We start from the raw sequence: 24465 nt of genomic DNA, 5'->3' as shown, positions 1-24465 counted from the left end.
CATTGGAGGAGATACAAGTGCAGCTTTCCTTAAGTAAATGCAATTCATTTTCTATCTCATCTGTAGGGTGCTTGGGTGAATTGAATGGTGCCCTCCTGGGTCATTCCTATTATTTAGTACCTTTTGAACTCTGTAACTTCTAAAAAATGAATATGATTGTGGTGTAATTTGGAAGTAAAGGGTTTTTTTCTGAGTGTTCTGGAAAATGTTGAATGATTTAGCCCAGGCACTTTATTATTATAACTTGATCTTTTTTAGCAATTTCAAGAAAATTAAGAGGAAGGAAATAAAGAGCTGGAGATATTATTCCATTATTCACTAAAAGTTTGAGAGTTATCATAGGCTATATGAGAGCTGGAATTAAAGGGATAGCTACCTAAAAATAAAAATTCTGTCATTAATTCACATGGACTATTTTAACAATGTCCTTACTACTCTTCTAGACTTTAAGTTGCATTGCTGTCTGTACAAGGACAGAAAGCTCTCGAATTTAATCAAAAATATCTTAATTTGTGTTCCAAAGATGAACAAAGGTCTTAAGGGTTTGAAACGACATGAGGGTGGGTAATTACTAACAGGATTTTCTTTGTTTAAACCTTCAGATTTCTGTAATTTTATCAAATTGAAAATCAAAATGGAATATTTTAGAACAGTGAAACAAAATCTAAAGGCCCCATGATTTTTCCATTGGTTTGTGATTTATTAGATAAGAATAAAAGGATAATGATGAGGATATGAAGATAAAAGAAGGAAATATTTAAGAGCTTTTTAAAAAGTACATTCATTATGAAAATGCCAACAGAGTTTTAAGATTTAAAGGAGAAGACCACTTCCAGAACAAAAATTTACAGATAATTTACTCACCCCATTGTCATCCAAGATGTCTTTCTTTCTTCAATCGTAAAAAAGAAATTGTTTTTTTGAGGAAAATATTCTATGGTGTCTGCAATTTTGAACTTCCAAAATGCAGTTTAAATGGAGCTTGAAAGGGCTCTAAACAATCCCAGCCAAGCAAGAAGGGTCTTATCTAGCGAAACAATCGGTTATTTTCTAAAAAAAAAAACTGATAATTTGTATGCTTTTTAACCTCAAACACTCGTCTTGTCTAGCTCTGCGTGAACTCTGTGTATTCCGGTTCATGACAGTTAGAGAATGTCGAAAAACTCCCAACTTATTTTCTCCTCCAACTTTTTTTGTAAAGGGTTTTCGATCCTCCTTGCGCATTCACTTTGTAAACCCTGTTGGTACTTCTGCAGCAATGTAGGGTTAGGGTTAGGGTTCAGAAGTTTTTCGACCTGCCCTAACTGTATTGAACCGGAATGCAGAGAGTTCACGCAGAGCTAGACAAGATGAGCATTTGAGGTTAAAAGGTATATAAACTGTACATTTTTTAAAGAAAATAACCACTAGATAAGACCCTTCTTCCTCAGCTGTGATTGTTTATAACCCTTTGAAGCTGCATTTAAACCGCATTTTGGAAGTTTAAACTCACAGGCACCACTATATCCACTATACGGAGATAATTCCTGAAACGTTATCCTCAAAAAAACATAATTTCTTTACGACTGAAGAAAGAAAGACATGAACATCTTGGATGACAAGGGAGTGAGAAAATTATCTGTAAATTTCTGTTCTGGAAGTGAACTTCTCCTTTAATTAATTTAAATGACTTTTTCAAGTCTAGAAATCACAGTTTTAAACTAGGATATCTTATTTAATACAGACATAATACAGGGTGGGCCATTTATATGGATACACCTTAATAAAATGGGAATGGTTGGTGATATTAACGTCCTGTTTGTGGCACATTATAAGTGGTCAGAAACTTGTAAATAACTCATGAAAGAATAAAGTTACGTTAAAACCAAGCACACCATTGTTTTTCTTGTGAAATTCCCAATAAGTTTGATGTGTGATGTATCCATATAAATGGCCCACCCTGTACATAGAAAGAGAAAGCTGTACCTAGAGGACTGTAGATTACATAACAGCCTGTATTAGTGTCAGTGTAATAAAATTTCTTCTTAAATGCCATGTTCTGTGACACCAGTGACACATATCTTTTTTTTTTTTTCTTTTAAAGGATCACATTCAAAATATCTCTGGTTGCTCAGGTAGTGACCCTGAATGTGTCATTGCGTGTAATTGTGTGTCAGGCAAGATGCTACACGTGAGAACGCATGGTTATCTTTCAATGACTAATTTAGTTGCCACGGCAACCACATGTTCTTTATCATTTTCTGTAGCAATGTGTTGTAAAAATAGGGAAACGGCAGAGGAAAGGTTGGGAATGTTGCATATTTAAATCTTATTGGGTTCGTTTTTCCCGAAGATTCTGCTGGGATGTTTTGACTTGGAGGCTTAATAATAATTTTACAGCAAAATCCATTTACTGTATCCTGAAGTCTTCAAGCTTATGAGATCTGAGCGTCTAGTATTCTGATTTGAAGTATACAGATGTATAAATTGCAATAATTCTTGGTTGAAATCCAGTGACGGCTATGAACAGCAGTCCTGCTGTGAATTACTGTCATGCCTGTGTAACAAACTCTAAAATCTGCTTTTCATGGTCAGAGTTCTCAGCAATGGTTACCATGACAACTCTGTGTTATATCTCATTCTCTTTGATATACTGCAATGGATTATGGGCCCTGGGCGTTATGTAAGAGGAGATTTAGCGCTAAAGGTGTTTCCTGCTCTGATTTCTCCTCTGGCACACTGGCATCTTTGCTTTAATTTGTCATTTACTGATATTAGCTGTTATCCCAGATGATGAGAACACAGCATGGTTTGGATAATTCTATATTAGACTGGCTGTTTGCGTATCTTTTTACTCTGAAAAAGTAAAATGGCATTTATTTAAGATGCATTTTAATATTGGGCTAATCGGTCCCACTTTATATTAAGTGACTTTAACTACTAAGTACTTAGATTTAAATTAATCAGTGATACAATGTACTTATTGTGTATGTTCATGTATTTACATTGTACTTAGATTTTAAAAATACCTGCATGTAATTACATCTCTAATTAATTTACTGTTGACCCATCCCTTACACCTTAACCCACCCTTAAACCTACCCATACCACCAAACCTGTCCCTAACCTTACCCATATCCCACCTCAATAGCAGCAAAAGTGTTTTGCAATGCATACATTGTACTTATTTTTTGATGCGAGTACATAGTAGTTAAGGCCACTTAATATAAAGTGGGACCTTTTTTTTTAGTGCATCCTGGTGGCTGTTCCTCACACAAAGCTTTCATATGGCTTTAGAAGACTCCCAAAACACACTTCAGTGCCACACTTTTCTTTGAAAAGAAGCTAAAAGAGACCTGAATGTGTGGTGTGATGTAGTGGTTGCTTTAAATTGGACTGTTAGTCATAAGACTGCAGGTTTGAGGCCCAATCCTTGCAATTCCTGCAAATCCAAATCACCGGTGTGGCCTTGAGCAAAGAACTTCACCTTATAGTTGAATTTTCTTTATAAAGTGTGTGCTGCAAGTTGCTTTGGATAAAAGCATCCATATTTGTAACTAAACTACAGATTTGTGGTCTCCTTGGAATTCAAGGCATCTCTTTTCAATGTTGTATCCTTGTTGAATTCAATTCTGTCAGCTTTTCCAAATGTTACATCATAAATATGCAAACCCCTTTTTTCTCTTGTGGTCATAATTCTTTTGAAAGAATTGAAAGAAGATTCCTTTTCTGTCAACATTAGTTTAACTCACAATCAAAGCTTATAAAATATAATTTAATGCAAGGAGAGAGAGGTTTCCTGCAGAATCCCATTAGTCAGAACAACTGAGTCTGTCTGAAAGACAGTTAAATATTATTTCGTTTGGACATGGTTTTACGGTAGTATAAAGTGAGGAGCTCTTATAATACCTGGAGAGAATTCTTCCAGAACAAAAATGTACAGATAATGTACTCACCCTGTTGTAATCCAAGATGTTTGTTTTTATTCTTCAGTTGTATAGAAATTATATTTTTTGAGGAAAACATTTCAGGAATGTTCTCCATATAGTGGACTTCAGTGGTGCCTGTGAGTTCGAACTTCCAAAATGCAGTTTAAATGCAGCTTCAAAGGGCTCCAATTGATCCAGCCGAGGAATAAGGGTCTTATCTAGTGAATTGATTGGTCATTTTCTAAAAAACAAACAAACAAAAAAAACATTTATATACTTTTTAGCCTCAGATGCTCCTCTTGTCTTGCTCTGCGATGCGCATACGTACTCTGTGTGTTCTGGTTCAATATAGTTAGGGTAGGTCAAAAAACTCCTCTCTCATTTTCTCCTCCAGCTTCAAAATCATCCTACATCGCTGTTTTACATTTTTGGAAAGGGCGTCTGACTTTCTTTGCACGTTCACTTTGTAAACACTGGGTCGGTACTTCTGCAGCAATGAGGGATGATTTTGAAGTCGGAAAGGAAATGAAATGGGAGTTTTTTGACATACCCTAACTGTATTGAACCGGAATACACACAGTACATATGCGCATCGCAGAGCAAGACAAGAGGAGCATCTAAGGTTAAAAAGTATATATATATATATGTGAAGAAAATGACCGATTGTTTCGGTAGATATGACACGCTGGGATTGTTTAGAGCCCTTTGGAGCTGCATTTAAACTGCAGTTTGGAAGTTCAAAATTGCAGACACCATAGAAGTCCACTATATGGAGATAATATTTTCCTAAAAAACAAAACAATTCTTTACGATTGAGGAAAGAAAGACATGAACATCTTGGATGACAACGGGGTGAGTAAATTATCTGTACATTTTTGTTCTGGAAGTCCTCCTCCTCCTTTTACTATTAGCATTCCCCTTAATTTCAGTGTCTGTGGCCTGGATGATGCATGCAGTCCCAGAAGTACATATTTTGAAATTTAAGCATCTTTGCTCATGGGTATGCATACATGTGGCTCACTGTAAATCTGCTGGAATGCTTCATCCAAATCTGAATGAGTGATGGCAACACAAGAAAATACAAATTTTTAGTTTAAAGGAGTCCTATTATGCTCTTTTACAAAGTCATGATTTTGTGTTGGGGGTGTACTAAAACATGCTTTCATGGTTGGTGGTTCGAAAAACGCATTATATTTAACATAATTTACATTATTACAATATATTTCTCCCCGCCTGGCACATATGGCTCGATTAGTTCCGGGTTTAATGAAGGCCCGCCTTCCAAAAAACGAAAGGTGTTGTGATTGGCTAGCTGTCCCACTGCGTTGCGATTGGCGAACAGCTTGGCGAACGGTGTTTCAGTACTGCCACGCCCCTCGTCAAAGAAGCAAATTTCATGTACAACTGTTAGCGCAAGCTATATTAAAGTGATTCTAATGTTTTAAATATGGATATTTTTCTCACAAAAAGGCATTGATTCACTACAGGAGGCCTTTATTAACCCCCCGGAGCCATGTGAGGCACTTTTATTATGGATGGATGCATATTATTGGACTCATTTTGGACTGATGAGGAGAAACACTCGTCTATGCCATTCTAACGCTTGGGAGTGCCAGGATAAATTTTAATAATATAACTCAGATTGCATTCGTCAGAAGGAAGTCATATACACCTAGGATACATGGAGGGTGAGTAAATAATACGCTACAGTAGTGTTGAGTCCTATTGTCAGCCTGCGAGATCGCCAATACATGATATGTAATGTGTTTAATTATTTACATATTTAGTTTCATTGCCCAAAACCAGCTCGACCATAAGGCTAAAAGCAGCCTAACATTATCAAAAAACATCATCACTACCCTCCCTCCAACAATTCGAATTTCCGTGGGCGGGATTTAATTTAATGACATTTTAATGGGCCGCATTGTGACCTCATTGCATGCGGAAAACAAACGTTGTAGTCCAAAGGAGCCGTTCGTTGTAGTTCTTGAAATGGGATTTTTTAAGTCATTTAAGTATTTACGTTTCAACAGAAATGACATTAAAATATATATGTAGTTTAAATTCTTGTCAGCACATTTGACAGTACACTTTAACCATATTTCAAAGACAGCATAAGTAATGATATACAGTATAAAGATGTGCTTAAGTCAAAAATCACTCTTAAAATAATTGCATTTAATATAAGTTTATACTATAATACATTTTCATTCAATTATAAACAAGATTAATACAATTATTTGTTTCACACTTACAAAAAAACTATATTATTTCTTTAATAAGTAGCCACTCTGTTCAAACGTATGCTAAAGTGTGCTTTTTCACAAGGGTAGGATTCAGTAACTTAAATAAAGCAAATATGGAAAGGAAAGGAAAAGGAATGTGATGTGACGTGTGGCCAAGTATGGTGACTCGGAATTTGTGCTCTGCATTTAACCCATCCAAGTGCACACACACAGTAGTGAGGAGTGAACAAACACGCACACGCACACCGTGAACATACACCCAGAGCAGTGGGCAGCCATATTGCTATCGCTGCGGCGCCCGGGGAGCAGTTGGAGGATTGGTGCCTTGCTCAAGGGACTCACCTCAATCGTGGTATTGAGGGTGGAGAGAACGCTGGTTATAAAGATATCTGGAGCTCTTTGGAAGTTCAGACCTGACCTGATCAGTGGCAGATATTTTAGGTGGTGGGGTGCCTCAGCATGGGAGATAAATGCATGTGGTGTGCAGCTGCGTCCTGTCTGCTTCTGTGTGGTGTGAGTGGACAGATATACTTAAGACTGAGAAAAGCCTTAGGGTGACAACTTAAATCACTTATGTTAGCTGCTAGCTTAATACAGGGAAACCTCACTTTTTTTTATCCTAGACCACCACCATGTCGCTCTTGTGACTTTCTCATCTCTGAGGACTTTGCAATCTTTGGACACTTTCACATTTTGAATATCACAAAACACTACAAGATCCAACTTCAATAGGTTTTATTTTATTTCAACTGACATAACTACATGTTATGGACTTAGAATAATAAATAACATTAAACAACAGTTCTGATCCTATGATTGGTCGAGCAGCATACCAAGAGTGCTGGTATACAATGGTGATTTGTGTTTCACTGTTTTTATCACTACACATGTCTGTGTTCCAGACAGACTGTCAGTTTGTGAGTCAGTGGTGGTAATTTGTTCAGAACGCTAATTTCGTCAGGAACTAAATGAGTCATTGAACTATTCATTCATCCATTTTGTTAAAACAAGAGAGATGACTGTCTTTATGATTGAGTCATTGAACCATTCATTCAGATGATTCTTTCAAAAATGATGATTCATTCAGAAATTAAACAAGTAAGTGTTTGAGTGAGTCATTGAACCATTCACTCAACCGATTTGTTCAAAAAAGTAATTCAGAAACCACATGACTGGCTGTGTCCGAAGTTTACTTTTTGAGCAAGTAAAAAAAGTATGTTATCAGAAGTGTCCAGTCCTGGCCAACATCCTACAAATTTGAACTCCAACCATCTCTAGCACACTTGCCTGGAAGTTCGTAGTCATTCTGAAGACCTTTATTAGTTGATTCAGGTGTGTTTAATTAGGATTGCAGCAAAACTCTGCAGGACAGTGGCTCTCCAGAAAAAGATTTGGACACCCTGTTCTATATATTATGAATGAGTTTCGTACAGTATGAATGTAACACAGACATACTACATTTTCATCTTGACAGTATTGTGTGACTTACACCATCAATTGCGTCACTTCAGATCCAGATGATAGTTTTGCACTTTAAAATCTCAGTGGAAGTAGTAGTTCTGGGTAGCTTTTGCCTACTATGAATACTGTGAATTCAGACATACTACTCTTTTCACAAAATGTTTTTAGTCACTAACAGGGAAGTATGTATATTTAAATCTAGCACTCTATTCATGAGTAAAACATTCGCCCAATTCATTGAAAAACTATGTCCTTCTTACATAAATAACCTTTTTGAATCTCCGCTTTGAAACTCATTGCTAGTTACTTGATGGTTTTGAATTAGTAACAGAGGCTTGAATTCTTTAAGTAACTAGGGTGAAATGTTCATGAAATGTTCAAATCAAATCGTCTGCATTTGCTGAAGCGAAAGATATTTTCTTCCCAAAAAATCGAAATGCAATTGTGTAAAGTAATGAAATCCTTGTGTAAAGTAATGAAATCTCCAAAAAAAGAGAGAAGTATTTGTTGTGTGAGATAAATAAAGTTGAGACTAATCTACATCTTTAATGTCCTTCTCTCTATTCCAGACCAGCAGTATTCCCCCTGGTCACCATCCCGAGATTTCAATGAGGATAGTAGCCTCGCTCCACCCAGGAACATGAAGGGCTTATCAGGTGGTCGTGCACCGCACCAGATTCCCACACTTCCCCCGTGTGGACTGGCGGAGTGCGAGCATCTTCATGACCTGCACGGCATGCATGTGACCGACCTGCGCCACCACTACCTGCTCAGCCCCACGGAGACCTGCGCCATGGACTTCCATCACCGTCTTTCCCCCCGCAGCTCCATTCACTCCGACTGCATGATCATGTCACCCGTGGCGCTAACTTCCACTGCCCCCACTGACCATGTCTCCAGCAGCACCTTTCCCAGAATGCACTACAGTTCGCAGTACTACGACCCAGCTGCCCGGGAAGACTGTGCAGCCATCACCACCTCAGCCACATCCGCCGCCGCTGCCGCTGCTGCAACATCTGCCTCTCACCACGGCAGCAGCAAAAGCAACCGCATCCCCGCAAACCTGCTGGACCAGTTCGAAAAACAGCTTCCGCTTCATCGTGATGGCTTCCACACGCTCCAGTACCAACGCACATCCGCCGCCACTGGTGGGGAGCAGCGCAGCGAGAGCCCCGGTCGAATCCGACACCTGGTGCACTCCGTCCAGAAGCTCTTCACTAAGTCCCACTCACTGGAGGGATCGTCCAAGATGAATGGCACCAAAGGAGATAGCGGAGGAGGGGGAAGCCATCACCATCACCACGGCGGTCATCACTCATCCAAGCACGGCAGCAAGCGCAGTAAAAGCAAGGAGCGCAGGCACCGGTCGGGGACGGGGGGCTGGTGGAGCTCGGACGACAACCTAGACAGCGACAGCACCTACCGCACGGCCAGCGCCTTGAGCCGCCACCATCATGAGCACGTTGGCCACAGTTTCCCAGAATCCATGCACACTCATTTTGGAGACCACTCGCTCAAAACCTCCAAAAGCAACAATGACGTCAAGTGTTCGGCCTGCGAGGGTCTGTCCATGGCACCTGAGGGAAAGTTCATGAAGAGGAGTTCCTGGTCAACGCTCACTGTTAGCCAGGCCAAAGAGGCATACCGAAAGTCCTCCCTAAACCTAGAGAAACCCATGATGCATCAGGACCTTAAACCATCATTCCGGTCCTCACACTACCTACAGGTAAGACATGGCTTTCTTAAACATATCCTTTTCCATCCTTGTGGGATGATATGATGGTGCACCAAATGCCTTTCAGAAATTATCCAGCAGTTGAACAATTGGTTGAATGGTTTTCCTGTTGAGACACTCTCTTTATGAAGACAATTAGTCTTTATGTTGCTTGTGTTTAACATATATCTACTTTGACTTTGGCGTAGATTTTGACAGAACTTTTCCTTAGACACTGAGTAATTGACAAAGACGTGCATTTTATTAATATGTCTGGGAGTTTGTAGCATGCCTAATCAAAGTCTGTGCATGACCTTATGTTTTATTCGTATCCAGAATTAGGCAATTCATATAGCAGAACATAACAGAGCGCTCAACACTCGCGCACAGTGTATGTGGGGTGACCACCTGTCCTGCTTTGCGTTGTACCACACAGCATTTTCACTCCTTGTCCCGCACGTCGCATATTTAGAAAATGTCCCACATTTTCATTATTCTGATGGTTTTTAATTGTCATAATAAGAAAATGTATGTACATTCTTTTGCCTTTTTAAGAAAGTTTTTTTTTTATTCTTTTTGCGGCGTAGTTTCAGTGCAAAGGAAGTGCGGACATCATCGTGTGATCTAGCACCACTGACAGAAATGGTCGAGGGCTCATGGAAAAACACGATATTCTCCATTAATTTTAACCAATTAAAAAAATTGATGCAGCTTTCAGACAGGACTTTTTTTCTTATTTTAATAGTTCGTTTGAGGCGTTTCTATGGCGTTATTTTAATGACAAATGTTCAGAGAGCATTATTGTAATGCAAGGGTGCATCAAAATGTGCGTGCACCTTCTCTCACAGGTGTATTCTTTTCACTCTCACACAAAACGGATGCGCTTTCTCTCGCTTACATGTGCACACTCTGAAACATAAATAAGCACATATGACAACGGGTGTAAATCAATAGTTACATAGCATAACAGTAGTAAATGTATGCCTCGCACATGTCCCGCAACAGATCTACTGCCAGGTGGTCATCCTAAGTGTATGTTTCATTCATACTTGAGGCCAGAGGGCGCTCTTGTGCAGAAGGTCCAAGACAGACTCATAGAACTAATAACTTATGACAAACCAGGAAATCCCTTATATAGACAAAAGCATCCAGGCTATTGCTGTGTAAGCTGAATGAAAAGCAGAAAAAAGCAAAAAAGCAGATTTGACTGATGAAACGTGAAGACATTAAACATGATTGTGACAATATATGTTTTAGTCTAGTTTTAGTCGACTAAATGTAGAGTGGAATTAGTTGGCTAAAATCAAATGGGTTAGTTAATGATTAATTTTGATTCAGTCAAGAGCAGTGAGTGATTTTCTTTGTCTTGTCTTTCTTTTGTTGCATGATTAACATTAATGACAGACATTAGCAACTAAATTAATTGCTAAACTAAAACCCGCTTAACCATGTAGGAGATTAGTTTTGGATCTCTTCCCAAGTTGTCCCTCCCTAACACTTTTGTCTCATTTTTATTTGTTGATGAAAATGTTAATGGATTGTCGTCATAATTTTTGTGATTCAAAACAAGTTTTATTTTATCGCCTTGTTTTCTTTGGTAAAAAAAAAAAAAAAAAGTTGTTGATGAATATTATGACGAAAACTACCATTTTGGCTCTAGTTTAAACCAAAGAAGAGGTGATTGATGAACTCGAGAATCACAGTGACTTCCTGTCATGATGGTGTCCTTGAGCAAAAGACATTACCCCAGGTTACTCCAGGGGATTGTTCCTGTAATAAAAGTACTCTTTGGATAAGATAAACATGAACATTTAACTTATACATACCCACTAAATCATAAATGTTGTGGTTTTAAGTATCTCTAAAGAAAACTGTATGTTTGGTCCACTTTCTTTTACTCAAACAGATTTGCGTGAGGCAAAATGCAATTGAATCTAGTAATTGACTGTCTAGTGTTATTGTTTAAGGCCTGTGGGAATCATTGATGCCTAAGAATGGGGGATCAATACAAACAGGATCCGTGATTTAGTGTAGGATTGTGCAGTTAAAGCATGTGACAGTGAGAATCCTTTATTTGATAAATGGCAAGATGTCTGAAGGATGTTTCATCAAATAAATGCTATGATATAAATTTCATAACTTTTATTTCGCATAGTAAAAAAAAAAAGTTGTTTCAACTTAAAAAAAAAAGTGTTCATGCTGCCTTAAGACTTTAAGTTTAGTCAACATGAAATGTTAAGTTGTACTACGTGAAAACGTGGATATTTGAGTTGAGTAAACTTAAACTTTTACGGCAGCACGAACACTTACTTTTTCAAATTGAAACTGCTTTTTTTTACAGTGTGCCAGAGGAAATAATGAACGACATTGGCTTAAAAGTTTTCCCGTCAAAAATTGGACTTTTATGTTGCCAGAGCCTGAGCTTTTATTTTGACGGTGCAAAGAATGGCAGCATGTTTAAAGGTCTTTGCACACTGAGTCTGAAATTACATTAATACGAAAAAATAAATACGACCTCATGTTCGATTTTCTGCGTTTTCGCATCTGTAGCAAGCATTTTGATAGGAAAGGATGACAAATATGAAACAAACTCCTGAAAAAAAACATACGAAAATTTCAGGCTCAGTGTGCGATTACCTTAGGAGTCAAAAAAATCCATATCAGTCCACCACTGTTTTGATTCAGGTAATTTCACCAATGATTTCATTCGTATCTATCAAAACAGATATGAATTCAATCAATTGCCATAAGAGCAATTTGAGTGCAATATATATTATTTCACACATTGTGCTTTGTGGCATACTGCCTCTGATTCTCATTCTGAATTATGGCACGAGGCACACATAGATCATGCTGACTGCTACACAGTTATTCAACCAATAACTTCCTACATCTAACTGACATCTTACTCTCCTTGAAGGTTAATTATGGTATAAGTACCAGTGATCTCCTTGTACTGAGGAGCTGAGGACTACTTTGTACAAATCATCAGCACATACAGCATTGTCATGTTTGCACAGGAAAAAAAAATGAGGCCTGTCCTGTTGTTGACCTTATTAGAGACTGTCAGTGCTCGAGAGAGATGACAGCCTGAGTTGTAAGTGACATTAAACTGGATACACTCACTAATTAACCATTCAGGAATAACCGTGAACTTCAAATTTGATTTCATTGTAAGTCAGCTGTGTTCCAGTGTGTTTAACCAGCCAGATGTGTCTTGGACATACATGGTTTGAGGTGGTTTAATGTGCAAAACTGTAAAGGTTAGACTTTTTTAGAATTTGAATTAAGCTGATGATTTGATTTTATTGATTTGCATATTTTGGTATCTTGTCAGATCTGAGTACAATTTGGGGCATTATTGAGATCTGTTTGAAACTTGAGATTGCCAAGGCCTTCCTCTCAGCTGTCCTGAAAAGACTGGATTAGCATGAATTTCCATGCTGGTTTGCTGGTGGAGCAGCACAGCTATGTTATTAACCACCAGAATTCAGCAAAATGTAGTCTTTTTTCGTTGAAGCTGATTTACTAAGGATATCTGGGAAGGAGGAGTTCAAAGGTCTTCAGCTAAACAGCCCCCTGATTAATCCGCTAGCTGTTAGCACAGCTCTGTAAAGTGCTACTTATTCATTTGAAACTTTATTTTGCAATATTTCAAGATCTTAACTCCCTTATCAACTCTAACCCCTGGAGACATTTCTATCTCCCAGCAAATAGAGTAAGCGAAAAGTTGTGAAAGGACTGAACTCGATCTGAATTTGCAATGATAGCATGCAATCTCGCATTGAGTGGAAACGTCTAAAAGTATTCTGCAGTCATCGTTTCAACATCTGATGTTTTTATCTCATTTAGATTCCTCTAATCCTGCTCTTGAGTGGAGTTATATCTCTATCTGCACTTCCTCACTGTCAGTGAATAATGAATGTTCATTTACAGTATATTAGCGTGTTGTCTGTAGTGCCTCCTTGTGGTAGAATAATGTACTGTTACCCCACTAACACTCATCTGGAAGAGGATGAAAATAAATTTAATGATGTAAATGTCCAGTTAGAGATGTTTTGTGCTTTAAGATTGATTTGTGTGAATATACAGAAAAACGCAGAGGAATAGATTTATGATTTATGCTTTTGAAATGGGAGATTCTGCTAATTGACTCATCAAAGCAGGTTTTTGTAGAGAGAATTGTGTCAGTCTTAATTCTGAATCACAAATTTGAAATTCACTGATCAAAGAAACAAGAGCACATGGTGTACTTGCAGGTGATATTAATAAAATAAAAGGCCATTTAAAGGATAGTTCACCCAAAAATACACAGAAAACAGAAAAAAGAAACTGTCCCTTTAAGTAGCCCTTTTTTTTAACTTAACATTCTTAAATAGACCTTTAAAAGTGCACTTTGTAATAATGCCACTTATTTTGATATGCTGAGTAACAAACTAAAGAACATCACTGTATTATATTAAATCATTACAAATGTGACCCTGGACCATGAAACCAGTCATAAGGGTCAATTTTTCCAAATTGAGATTTATACATCATCTGAAAGCTGAATAAATAGCGTTCCATTGATGTATGGTTTGCTATGATAGAACAATATTTGGCCGAGATACAACTATTTGAAAATCTGGAATCTGAGGGTGCAAAAAAATCAAAATATTGAGAAAATCACCTTTAAAGTTGTCCAAATGAAGTTCTTAACAATGTATATTACTAATCAAAAATTACGTTTTTATATACTTATAGTAGGAATCTTACAAAATATCTTCATGGAACATGATCTTTACTTAATTTCCCAATGATTTTTGGCGTGAAACAAAAATCAATAATTTTGACCCATACAATGTATTTTGGCTATTGCTACAAATATACCCCAGTGACTTAAGACTGGTTTTGTGGTCCTGGGTCACAAATGTGTAATTACAAGTAAATGCAAATGCATGACATACAAGTCTCAATAAAAATTATATTAAAGTATATTTTATTTTATCATACATGCTTGTCAGTAGATTTTAACATTTCCGAGACAGCATTTAAACTAATACATTTTTTTTAAATTTATTTGTAAATAGCATGCAATTAAAGTAGAAATCCACTTCCAGAACACCAATTTACAAATAATTTACTCACCCCCTGGTCATCAAAGATGTTCATGTCTTTCTGTCTTCAGTCGTAAAGAAATTATGGTTTTTGAGGATTTTTCTACATATAATGGACTTCATTGGTGCCACAATTTTGAAAACAGCATTTGACTTACTTGCACTTCCTTAGTTTTTGTGCGTTCACTTTGTAAACACTGGGTCTGTAGTTCCGCATGACCTTTCGACATGATTCAATAGTAGCGTAGTGGACATGCATGCCAGCACTAGTGCTACACAAGCTTTTGTGCTTAAAAAGTATACAAATTTTTATTTTCCAAAAAAAATTACAGATCGTTTCGCTAGATAAGACCCTTCTTCCTCGGCTGGGATCATTTAGAGCCCTTTGAAGCTACATTTAAACTACATTTTGGAAGTTCAAAATCGGGGCACCAATGAAGTCCATTATATGGAGAAAAATACTGAAATGTTTTCCTCAAAAACCATAATTTCTGCACAACTGAAGACAGAAAGACATGAACATCTTGGATGACAAAGGGGTGAGTAAATTATTTGTTCTGAATTGTTGTTCTGGAAGTGGACTTCTCCTTTGAGTTTTCGAAAACATTATGTTCCATTCATACTTGAATATATTATTTTTTAAAGTATTATTTCCCTAATAAATACTCTTTTTAAACATAAAGTGTTTCATGCTGACCTTTTAAGAACTTAAAATGTAAAATCATATCATGAGGAATCAAATTTTCCTTCATCTTTTGAAATTAAAGCGCTTGATGTATTATGATAATATTCTGTAACTTTCAGAACTTTCTCCTTGGTTTATTGGAACTACCTGCAAAAATAACTCTGAACTTCACACGCATGCATCAACACGTTGTCCAAAAACTGACCGGAAGGAGAGTAGGAGTGGGTGGGAAATGGTAATGGTAAAGGGAAAAAAAAAATTATTATAAAATGATAATAAATACAGAGTATAAAAAGTATGACACTGTTCAAAGTGAAATGAAGCATAGACTTATGATAAAAGATATTATAAAACACAATTTGAGGCAGAAGGAACCTGTTGTCTGTCACACTCTGCTAAGGAGATAAATTGGTGCTTTTCTCATGATGCTGTCTAGACATTGTCTTTGATTTTATCACAGTGATGTGCTTCAGAATCCAGTCAAGATACAGAGAACATTAAACTGCCACTGAAAATGGCAGCTGAATTAGTCCAACTTAGTTTAAAAGAACATTCTGGGTTCAATATCAGTCGAGTGCATTTGTGCCGTTATGTTGATTAACACAAAAATAATTTAAACTCATCTGTTCAAACCTTTGATGGAGTCCTTGTTTTTAACCACAAATAATCAAGGTTCCGGTGAACCATTTACAATGAAAGTGAATAGGAACAGTTTTCTAAGGATTTAAGAGCAGAAATGTGAAGACTATTATATTATTTTAAGAGATCATATGATGCCACCATGTTGTGGAGACACTGTGTGTTTCGTTGCGAAAGCAAAACTACTTTGTTTAGTCTTCCAAATGAATACACAACTAGAAATCAGTGGTTAAGTTATATTTACAACACTGTTCGAGAACAGTAACACAAATATTCAAGTGTGTGGAGTGCATTTTACGGAGGACTGTTTCCTGAACCTGGGAGAATAGTCTACAATGCCGGCTCTGAACAAAGGCTATTTCTATAAAGTGTGGCAAATCCAACTTTGCAAGGACAATCTGGCACTTCTGACTCACAGCCTGTAAGTACGTTTTCATATTTAAGAATTTGCTACTGACTATTCAAGCGCGAGTTTTGAGCAGTGTAGAGTAGTGCTTGTTGTTTGTAATTTCTACGATCACAAATGCAGACATGGTTTTATGTTTACATGGCACAGCATGGCATGGCGACGCATAAAAAAAAAAACAATTATAAAGCTGTAGTCACACAAGACAGAGCATGCAAAATTCCCTCGGATACTACAACATTGTAATGTCAATGTCATGCTCTGCAGTGTATTTTTAAAACGTTACATTTATGTTCTGTCCATTCAGCTATGAGGTCATGATGTGACGTTTCAATCTCATTTATAATGGGTTTTATTGTTTTTGTCTTGTAGCGCTGGGAAATGGCATCACAACATAGTAAGGGGCATAACATTTCCGTCACATGCTTGAGGTATTCTATCACAATGCACTGGATAGCTGACTAATCAGAATGATGAGCTTTGTAAAAATCTACGCATTTCAGAAAGGTGGGGAAGAGAGGAGTCTGGAAAATAATGTGTTTTTTGAGCCTTAAACCGTATAAACACATTGCATTACATCAAATACACAAAATAATGTTCACAAAATTCTACGTCTGTATTGTTTGATCTGTGAAACTGTTTAAGTAATCATATTAACAGCTGATTTAGCCCTCTAGTGTACCTGCCAATGTTAGGCCTTCCAGTGTTAGTGTACTGTAGTTGTTGGGTATTTATTTTTCTTCCTAAAATAAATTTTCCCACATGTTGTTTACACCTTATGTCTTTATTATTATAACAGTGAGTATTTTAATGTTTATGAATTTGCCATATTCACTGTAAGTTCCTCACTGTAACTGGATATTTTCCTTCAAGAGAAGGAGGAACAATTGACTTTTGTGGTAATCATCATCATGATGTATTGAGTTTAATTTATGCTGAGTCCACAGTATTCCTTTAAAAGCGGAGAACATAGTCTTCCAATGTGTTCAAAACTATCTTTGAGTTCATTTAGATTAAAAAAAGTGACCAAAATGTCCATATACATAAATAGTTTTATAATGTTATTATTATGTTCTGGTGGAGCTGATGGAAAATTAAGGAAAATTCACATTTTTACACTTTTTTGGATAAACATCCCTTGACTTGCTTACTGGCTTACATCCAGGAAAAAAAAAAGAAAAAAAAAAAAAGAAATTCTGATGCACTTTTAAAGGATGTAGGCGTATCTACCCACCATAATCCAGTCTGATGAAATGCTCTGTGCTTATGTTTACTTTTTAAGGTATTTCTTGCAGATATAGTCAGCATTTTAATAAATAATGTAAATGATTGTGTAGGACCATATGGTGAGATGGAACTCTAGTAACTCTATGTAGTAATAATCTTGGGTAATCTTGGCTAAATGTTGTCGTTAGGCATAGCAGTGGAGTTGACAGTATTTACAAATGTTGCAAATAAGTTATTTGGCATCCATCCACTAGAACAGGGTTTTCCAAATGGGAGTTCATGAAGAAACTGCAGAGGGTTCGTGAGAATGTAAAATTAAAATACAACAATGTGGCTGCACAATTAATGAAAATAACTCTAAAACTGTAATAAAGCTAAGTGCAAAATCAAAGGCTTTGATTTAATTAAATAAGTATAGTGCCTGTTGTGCTGCAATATATACAGTATATGTATTTGCATAATTTCAATATTTCTGTGGATAAGTTAAGAATGTCAGACATTTTGGAACCATTTTTTGAGGATTTGAAAGTAGAAATTTGAAGCTTATCAATTTGTAAAAGCATTTAAATTAATTTAATTTAGCATGTCTGCAAACCTCTTTTGACCAATCAGAAGCCTATATGTTACTATATATAATTCATATGAACTCATTTTCATTTATTCTGTATGCACATTAATTTATACTTGTCATCTTGTTGCAGTGTATTATTTGTGTCACTGTTTCTTGTCTTATGCAATAGGTTGTAATCTACATCATCTTGCTGAAAAATACAAACAAAAGTATAATGCATAATGTAATGACTGTTGCTTTGATGTCTTAACTGCAAGATGTCTCTACCTTGGATACAAGTGTGCATAAATATTTTGTATGTAAGATTTGATGGTTTTGATTTAGCCCTATTGTACGGTGTAGTAAGTAGATTACAGTTTGTGTGATGCCATTGGCCCAGCAGTCGGTCACATGGCTTTTAACCTGTTTGTGTCCTTTTTTTTAGAAAATGTAGTAAATAACGGTGGCACACATTGCATTAATATATGTATATATTCCTTGCTGAATGGCATTTTATGGTGTTTTCACAACTGTTTCCCTCTTAATAAATTGCTCTAATTACCTCCGGTATAAGCAATGTCTATTTCTCATCTAAAGTCTTAGCTGCACTGTTACATATGCATGCTGTGTTCGTGTTTATTCATGTGTTGTTGCTATGGCTACATCCTACACAAATTTCTGCCGTTATCCCTTGAAAACAAAACTGGAGGTGTTAACAAATGCTGTGTTCAGATGTGAGAGAGTTTTTTAAGGTTAAGAGGTCTTGAGGTTGCCTGACCCATTTTTTTTTCACTGCAGATTTACTGCCAATAAGCTTGAGTACAGTGATTTTATTATAGCAGTGTTCTGCTAGGGAGCTGAATACGGCCAGAATATGACATTTAGAAAGAGTCATGAGCTGCATTCAGCAGCATATTTTAACCATATTCCAAAGACAATAGAAGTAGTTTAGTTTATTGTTTATTGTGTCCCTTAGGAGCAATTTGTCTTGAGGAATCTTGTTTTGAGTAATTGTGAAATTGCATATAAATATGTACTTAGTGAGGAAAGAAAATATGGAAGACCATTTCCACCACTGAATAAAAAATAAAAAGGTAATTGCAACTTTTTGTCTCACAACTTTTTGTGAGACTTTTTTCTCAAAATTGTGAGATATAAACTCACAGTTGTGAGTTATAAAGTCCGAATTGCATGAGAAACTCACAGTTCGTGAGATATAAGCTTAGAATTGGAAGAGAAAAGTCAGAACTGCGAGATTTAAACTCGCATTTTTGAGAAAAAAGTTAGAATTTAGAATGCAAGATATAAACTCACAACTGTAAGAAAATATAAGGAATTTTTTTCTCCTCAGAACTGGACTTTATAACTAACAATTACACGTTTCTGTCTCACAATTATGAGAAAAGAAGTCAAAATTGTGAAAAAAAGAGATTGTGGGAGAAAAATCTGAACTTCATATCTCTCAAAATTCCAACAATTCTGACTTTATTACTCGCAACTTGATCCTTTGCAAAGGACTTGATTGACAGGCGATCTGACCAGTCACAACGCTGAATCCGCCATTTTGTCCGACAACCAAATAAGACAGGAGAGTAGATTAACTTTGGTGGACTTAAACTGAAAATTGTATGTATTAACGTCCCTGCGGTTCAAATAAAATACGTTCTGATGTTCATTCATGTTTATTTCCAACACGTTCTCACTCCTAACTCATCACATATTGACAATCAGTCAGGACCCCTTTGGCGTCACTTCTTGATGCTCAGGGTACCCCTTTAGCATAATTTTTTCAACATGCAGGGTCCTCCAGTACTTTACATAAGAAACCCTTGGTGTCAATGTGCTGACGCAAAAGACACTGGGGATTTTATCGTAATGATAAAATTACATATTGGATAATAATATTGCTATCATTGCATATATGTTGGGGTGTGATTTTTTTTCAATGCAAACAGTCACAACAGTTTCATTTAAATTATGCTATTTACACATTTAACCCAAACCCTGCCCCTAAACCTAACCATTTGTCAACAAAACACAAGATATAACAGGCAGATACAACTATATTCATAATTTATTCAAAAAGTATTAATATTCCAAGGGTTCCGAAGCAAAACGATTGATTTGTGAGAAGAATAGATGTGATCACCATCTCCGTCCGCTGTCCTCTGTGCTGCATTGCAGTCTGTCTGTGCGCAAATTAAAAAAATGCCACCAGAAGAAGCAAGCCTTGGTTGTGAAATGCTATTGGCTCTTGGGTGTCTCGTGACCGATTGCGTCATGCTAATGTTTGGGAGTATCTTTTTGAATGTGAGCGCATTAAGATATTGTGCGGCTTCGGAAAACTCGGAATGCAACAGGACTTGTTTGTAATGCTTTTATACTGATTGTTTATGGTCGGTTTTTGCAGTAAATACCTGTGACTGTACTTATTTGCCCGTTGCGTGTTTTATATTGTTCAGAAGTGGGTAGGTTTAGGGTAGGGGTGGGTTGGGTGCTCCAATAAAAGTATAAATTTATATAAAATCATTTCTGTTTTTACAAATGCATGCATACCATTAAATTAAGAAAGAACTGAAAAAATAGAGCACCCTGACGCTAAAGGTGTACCCTGAGCGTCAAAAAGTGAAGCCAAGGGGCCCTTACCAACTGTCAATATGTGACGAGTTGGGAGTGAGAACGTGTTGAATGCTTTAAGTAAATATGAAAAGACGTTCAGTTCAGATGCCGCTTGAACTGAGGCAATACAGTGATCTGTCATGAGATTAAAGAGCCACAAAGTGACAACATTTGAAAGACTTTGTTGAGACTTTGTTTTATACCAGAAGTAACCTGCTCTGTCTTGTCTGTCTGTGTGTTGTCAGTTTAATATGAGAATATGATGTGTAGTGTGGGAGCGGCATTGTTTGTTCGGACATAGCAACAGTAACTAAGGAGGACAGGTTTTTGTAAACGGTCAGTTGCAAGTTTACAATTCTGAGAAAAGGAGTTAGAATTGTGGGAAAAGTCAGAACTGTGAGATGTAGACTCACAATTATGAGAAAAACGTCAGAATTGCAAATTGTCTATATCTCGCAATTCTGACTTTATTATATCTCACAATTCTGAGAAAAGAAGTCAAAATTCCAAAAAAAAGTCAGAACTTTGAGATATAGACAGAAAGTCAGAATTGCAAATTGCTAACTGTTTATATTTCACAGTTCTGACTTTATATCTTGTAAAATTCCAACCATTCTGACTTTATTACTTGCAGTTGACTCTTACGCTAAATGCGTTCACTCAATAAAACGTATATCACGGAGCAAAGAGGAAACTGACAACATGCCGACAGACAAGATAGAGCAGGTTACTTCTGGTATGAAACAATGTCTCAACAAAGTCTTTCAAATTTGTAATAAATTAAAAAAAAAAAAAAATACCATTTTGTGTCTCTTTGATCTTGTGACAGATCACTGGCCTAGTGAAAAATAATTATACTAAAATGTATTTACAATATATTTTTTTTCATTCTAAGTATACTACAAATACATTTACATATTATGTAGGCCTGCTTAATAAAAATACCCTCAGTTCAAGCAGCATGTGAACCGATAATATTTTCATATTTACTTAAAGCATGAAATAAACATGAATGAACATCAGAACATATTTTATTTCAGCTGCGGAGAGATGTCAATACACAATTTTTCAAGTTTAAGTCCACTGAAGTTAACCTACTCTCCTGTTTGTTCGTCGGGCAATAATGGCGGATTTGATGTTATGGTTGGTCAGGTTGCCTGTCAATCAAGCTCTGAGAAAAAAATTCAAAAGCAATTCTGATAAATAAATAACATAACTGTGAGATTCAGACACGCAACTGTGAGAAAAAAGTCTTGTTTATATGACACAATTCCTGCAATTCTGACTTTATAACTCACAACTGTGAGTTTATATCTCACAATTCTGAAAAAAGGACTCAGAATTGTGGAAAAAAGTCAGAACTTCAAGATATAAACTCGGAATTACAAACAGAAATGTCACAATTTTAAGATATAAAAATCGCAACTGTGAGGAGAAAAACTAAATTGCAAATTGTATATCATTCTGACTTTTTCACAATCCCTGTAATTCTGACTTCATAACTGGCAGTGACTTTATATCTCACAATTTTGACTTTATAACTCACAAAAGTTTATATCTCAAAATTTTGAGAAAAAAGTCAGAATTGCGAGATTATATCACAATTGTGAGAAAAAAAAACTGTTGGTTGAGCTAATTACATTTCATACAGTATATCAGAAAACGTTATATTCAATTTACAGTTAAGTATATAAGTAATCTTTTTATGCTAAAGTGTACATCTTTTGATCCTGTATCAAATGATGGAGCCACACATTGATAACCATAGCAATGTTTTGTCATCTAATGGCTGTAAATGACAAATATGAATGCCGACAATTTAGCATGTTTGCTGTTAGCTATTTTTAGCCATTTCTTATAAATCTCTGTTGTATTGTGAATTCTGTTGTATAATGTGTCACGCTAATAAAGAACCACATTTTGTATAAAGAAAGTGACAACCTTCTGCAGTGTGTATGTGCTATATCTAAAATAAATAAAATTACATAGCAACTCCAGCATCCTTCTATGAAATAATTGCCTTCCGAAAGCCTGAGATTCATCACAGGCAAATGCCCTTTTACTGACATCACCCTGAGAAACAATTACCGCCCTAATAGAGCTTTAGAGTATTTGAGAGTAGCTTCCGCTAGTCATCAATATCACTTTATATTCTCTTTGAACCTGCATAATACAACCAGGCTGAATCCCAGTCCGTTCACTGACCTGATTGCTATTTGACTGCATCAAAAAACAAGCATATCATTTCTTTTAGGATATTACAGTAAGTTATCATATATTAAAATGTTAGTTTCATAAATAAGTAAATTTGTCTACATGATTATTATCAAGAGACTGCAAGATAAGCTTGTATGGGATCCAGGTTTTCTGTGGGAACCTGATCCAGCGTTTGGGTCCAAAGCATTCCGACTCAGCTCTTCATGTCCTCTTGCTAATTGGTCTCTGTTTTTGGAGAGCTATGAATGCCACTTAAAAATGAAATGACTCAATTATCAAAGTATTGTTAAAAAAAAAAAAAAAAAAATTGATTATGCTTACAATTGATTTAATTCAGGCCTACATTTATTTAATTTTATTTATTTATTTATCTATCCATCCATTGGTCCTCTTATTTTTAAATAAATTTAATTGTAACATTTATTTAAATGTTTAAAAATGAATTAAAACGTGACATAATTGTAGATACTTTTAAAAATCTATTTAGAAAAAAAGTGATTTATATATTTATTTACATTTTTATACTTGCCAATAATAAAGCCCTGGGGAGTTCCTGGAATTCCTGACTAATTATGACAGATATACTGGCAGAAAGTTAGCTGCAGCTGGTAGGTTTAACAAACAGCTTGACGTGATGTTTGATGAAAGGTGCAGTATGCGAGAACTGGCTTTGATGCTGTGTGTTTGTATCCCTGCAGGTGCCTCAGGATGAGTGGGGGGGTTATCCAGGGATTGAGAAGGAGGAGGAGATCCCATGTCGCCGGATGCGTAGCAGTAGTTACGTCAAAGCCATGGGAGACGATGATAGTGGTGAGTCTGATACCAGCCCCAAGATGTCCCCTCAGAAGACTGTGCGGTCCGATGCCCTTGTCCTCAAATCAGCCATGCAGAGGCCACATATAGACACCCAAAGGTAAGACTAAATAGATATTGTTCTTATTTTCAGCGCTGTTTCCCACAAACTGTCTGCCTATTGTTCACGCTCCTGCCTTATCGAAATGTTTCTTCTCAATTTAAAAGCTCGAGCTGTTTCCAGGGTGTTTGCAGAAACGCTCATTAGATTCAGCCGGTTTTCTCTAGTTTTGAAGTGTAGGTTCTGGTGTTCAAGTGGCTCAGTATTTCACAGATATTATTGTGCAAAACAACTGTGTACTGTGTGTTGTCTTAGTAGTCTTATTATCTTGTGTGCTTTAGACCATATTCAGTGCAGTCAACAGCTTCTGAGGCCTGGCCACTGGGTTGTAAAAGCTTATTGTAGGGGTGTAAATAATGTAAAAGAGTTGTAGTTTAACTCACCCTTATGTCATGCCAACCATGTACGATTTTCTTTCACAAAACAAGATATTTATTTTATTCATTTTTTGATATGAATATTTTTTATTTTGTTTTTATTTCCTCAAAAATAAATAGTCTAGCTAAAGAAATCATCTTTTCACTCTTACTCTATATACATACTGTATGGAAATGTAACCGAGTAGGAGTAAACTGATTCAGTTTCAACAGTACTTGAGTAAGCGCAAATTATAGAAAAGTAGTAGCATAATGCAATGAGTTAGTGAAGTACTTTACATCCCTGCATGGCCACACAAGAGAAAGCAGTGTATGACTTAAATTGAATAAGAATGATTTATCATTCATTGTGGTGTGATTGTGCATGAGGTTAGTTCTTCTCATTATCTGAATGATATATTGTGTAT

At 36.4% G+C, this 24465-nt stretch overlaps 1 protein-coding gene across 5 annotated transcripts in view; it reads left to right on the top strand.

Moving 5' to 3' along the window:
- The window catches only part of LOC127183058 (disks large-associated protein 2), a 159710-nt gene that overhangs the window by 69127 nt on the left and 66118 nt on the right, over positions 1 to 24465 (top strand). For all 5 annotated transcript variants that reach the window (XM_051138865.1, XM_051138864.1, XM_051138867.1 and 2 more), the window contains 2 exons: positions 8185 to 9341; positions 23467 to 23681. In XM_051138865.1, coding sequence (XP_050994822.1) covers positions 8185 to 9341; positions 23467 to 23681 — 1372 coding nt within the window. The remainder of the gene's footprint in view (positions 1 to 8184; positions 9342 to 23466; positions 23682 to 24465) is intronic.

The sequence above is a fragment of the Labeo rohita genome, chromosome 20 (genome assembly GCF_022985175.1).
Source record: "Labeo rohita strain BAU-BD-2019 chromosome 20, IGBB_LRoh.1.0, whole genome shotgun sequence".
In the NCBI taxonomy this organism is placed as follows: domain Eukaryota; kingdom Metazoa; phylum Chordata; class Actinopteri; order Cypriniformes; family Cyprinidae; genus Labeo; species Labeo rohita.
The sequence above is the reverse complement of the archived record's forward strand: the minus strand, read 5'-3'. Positions and strand labels throughout refer to the sequence as shown.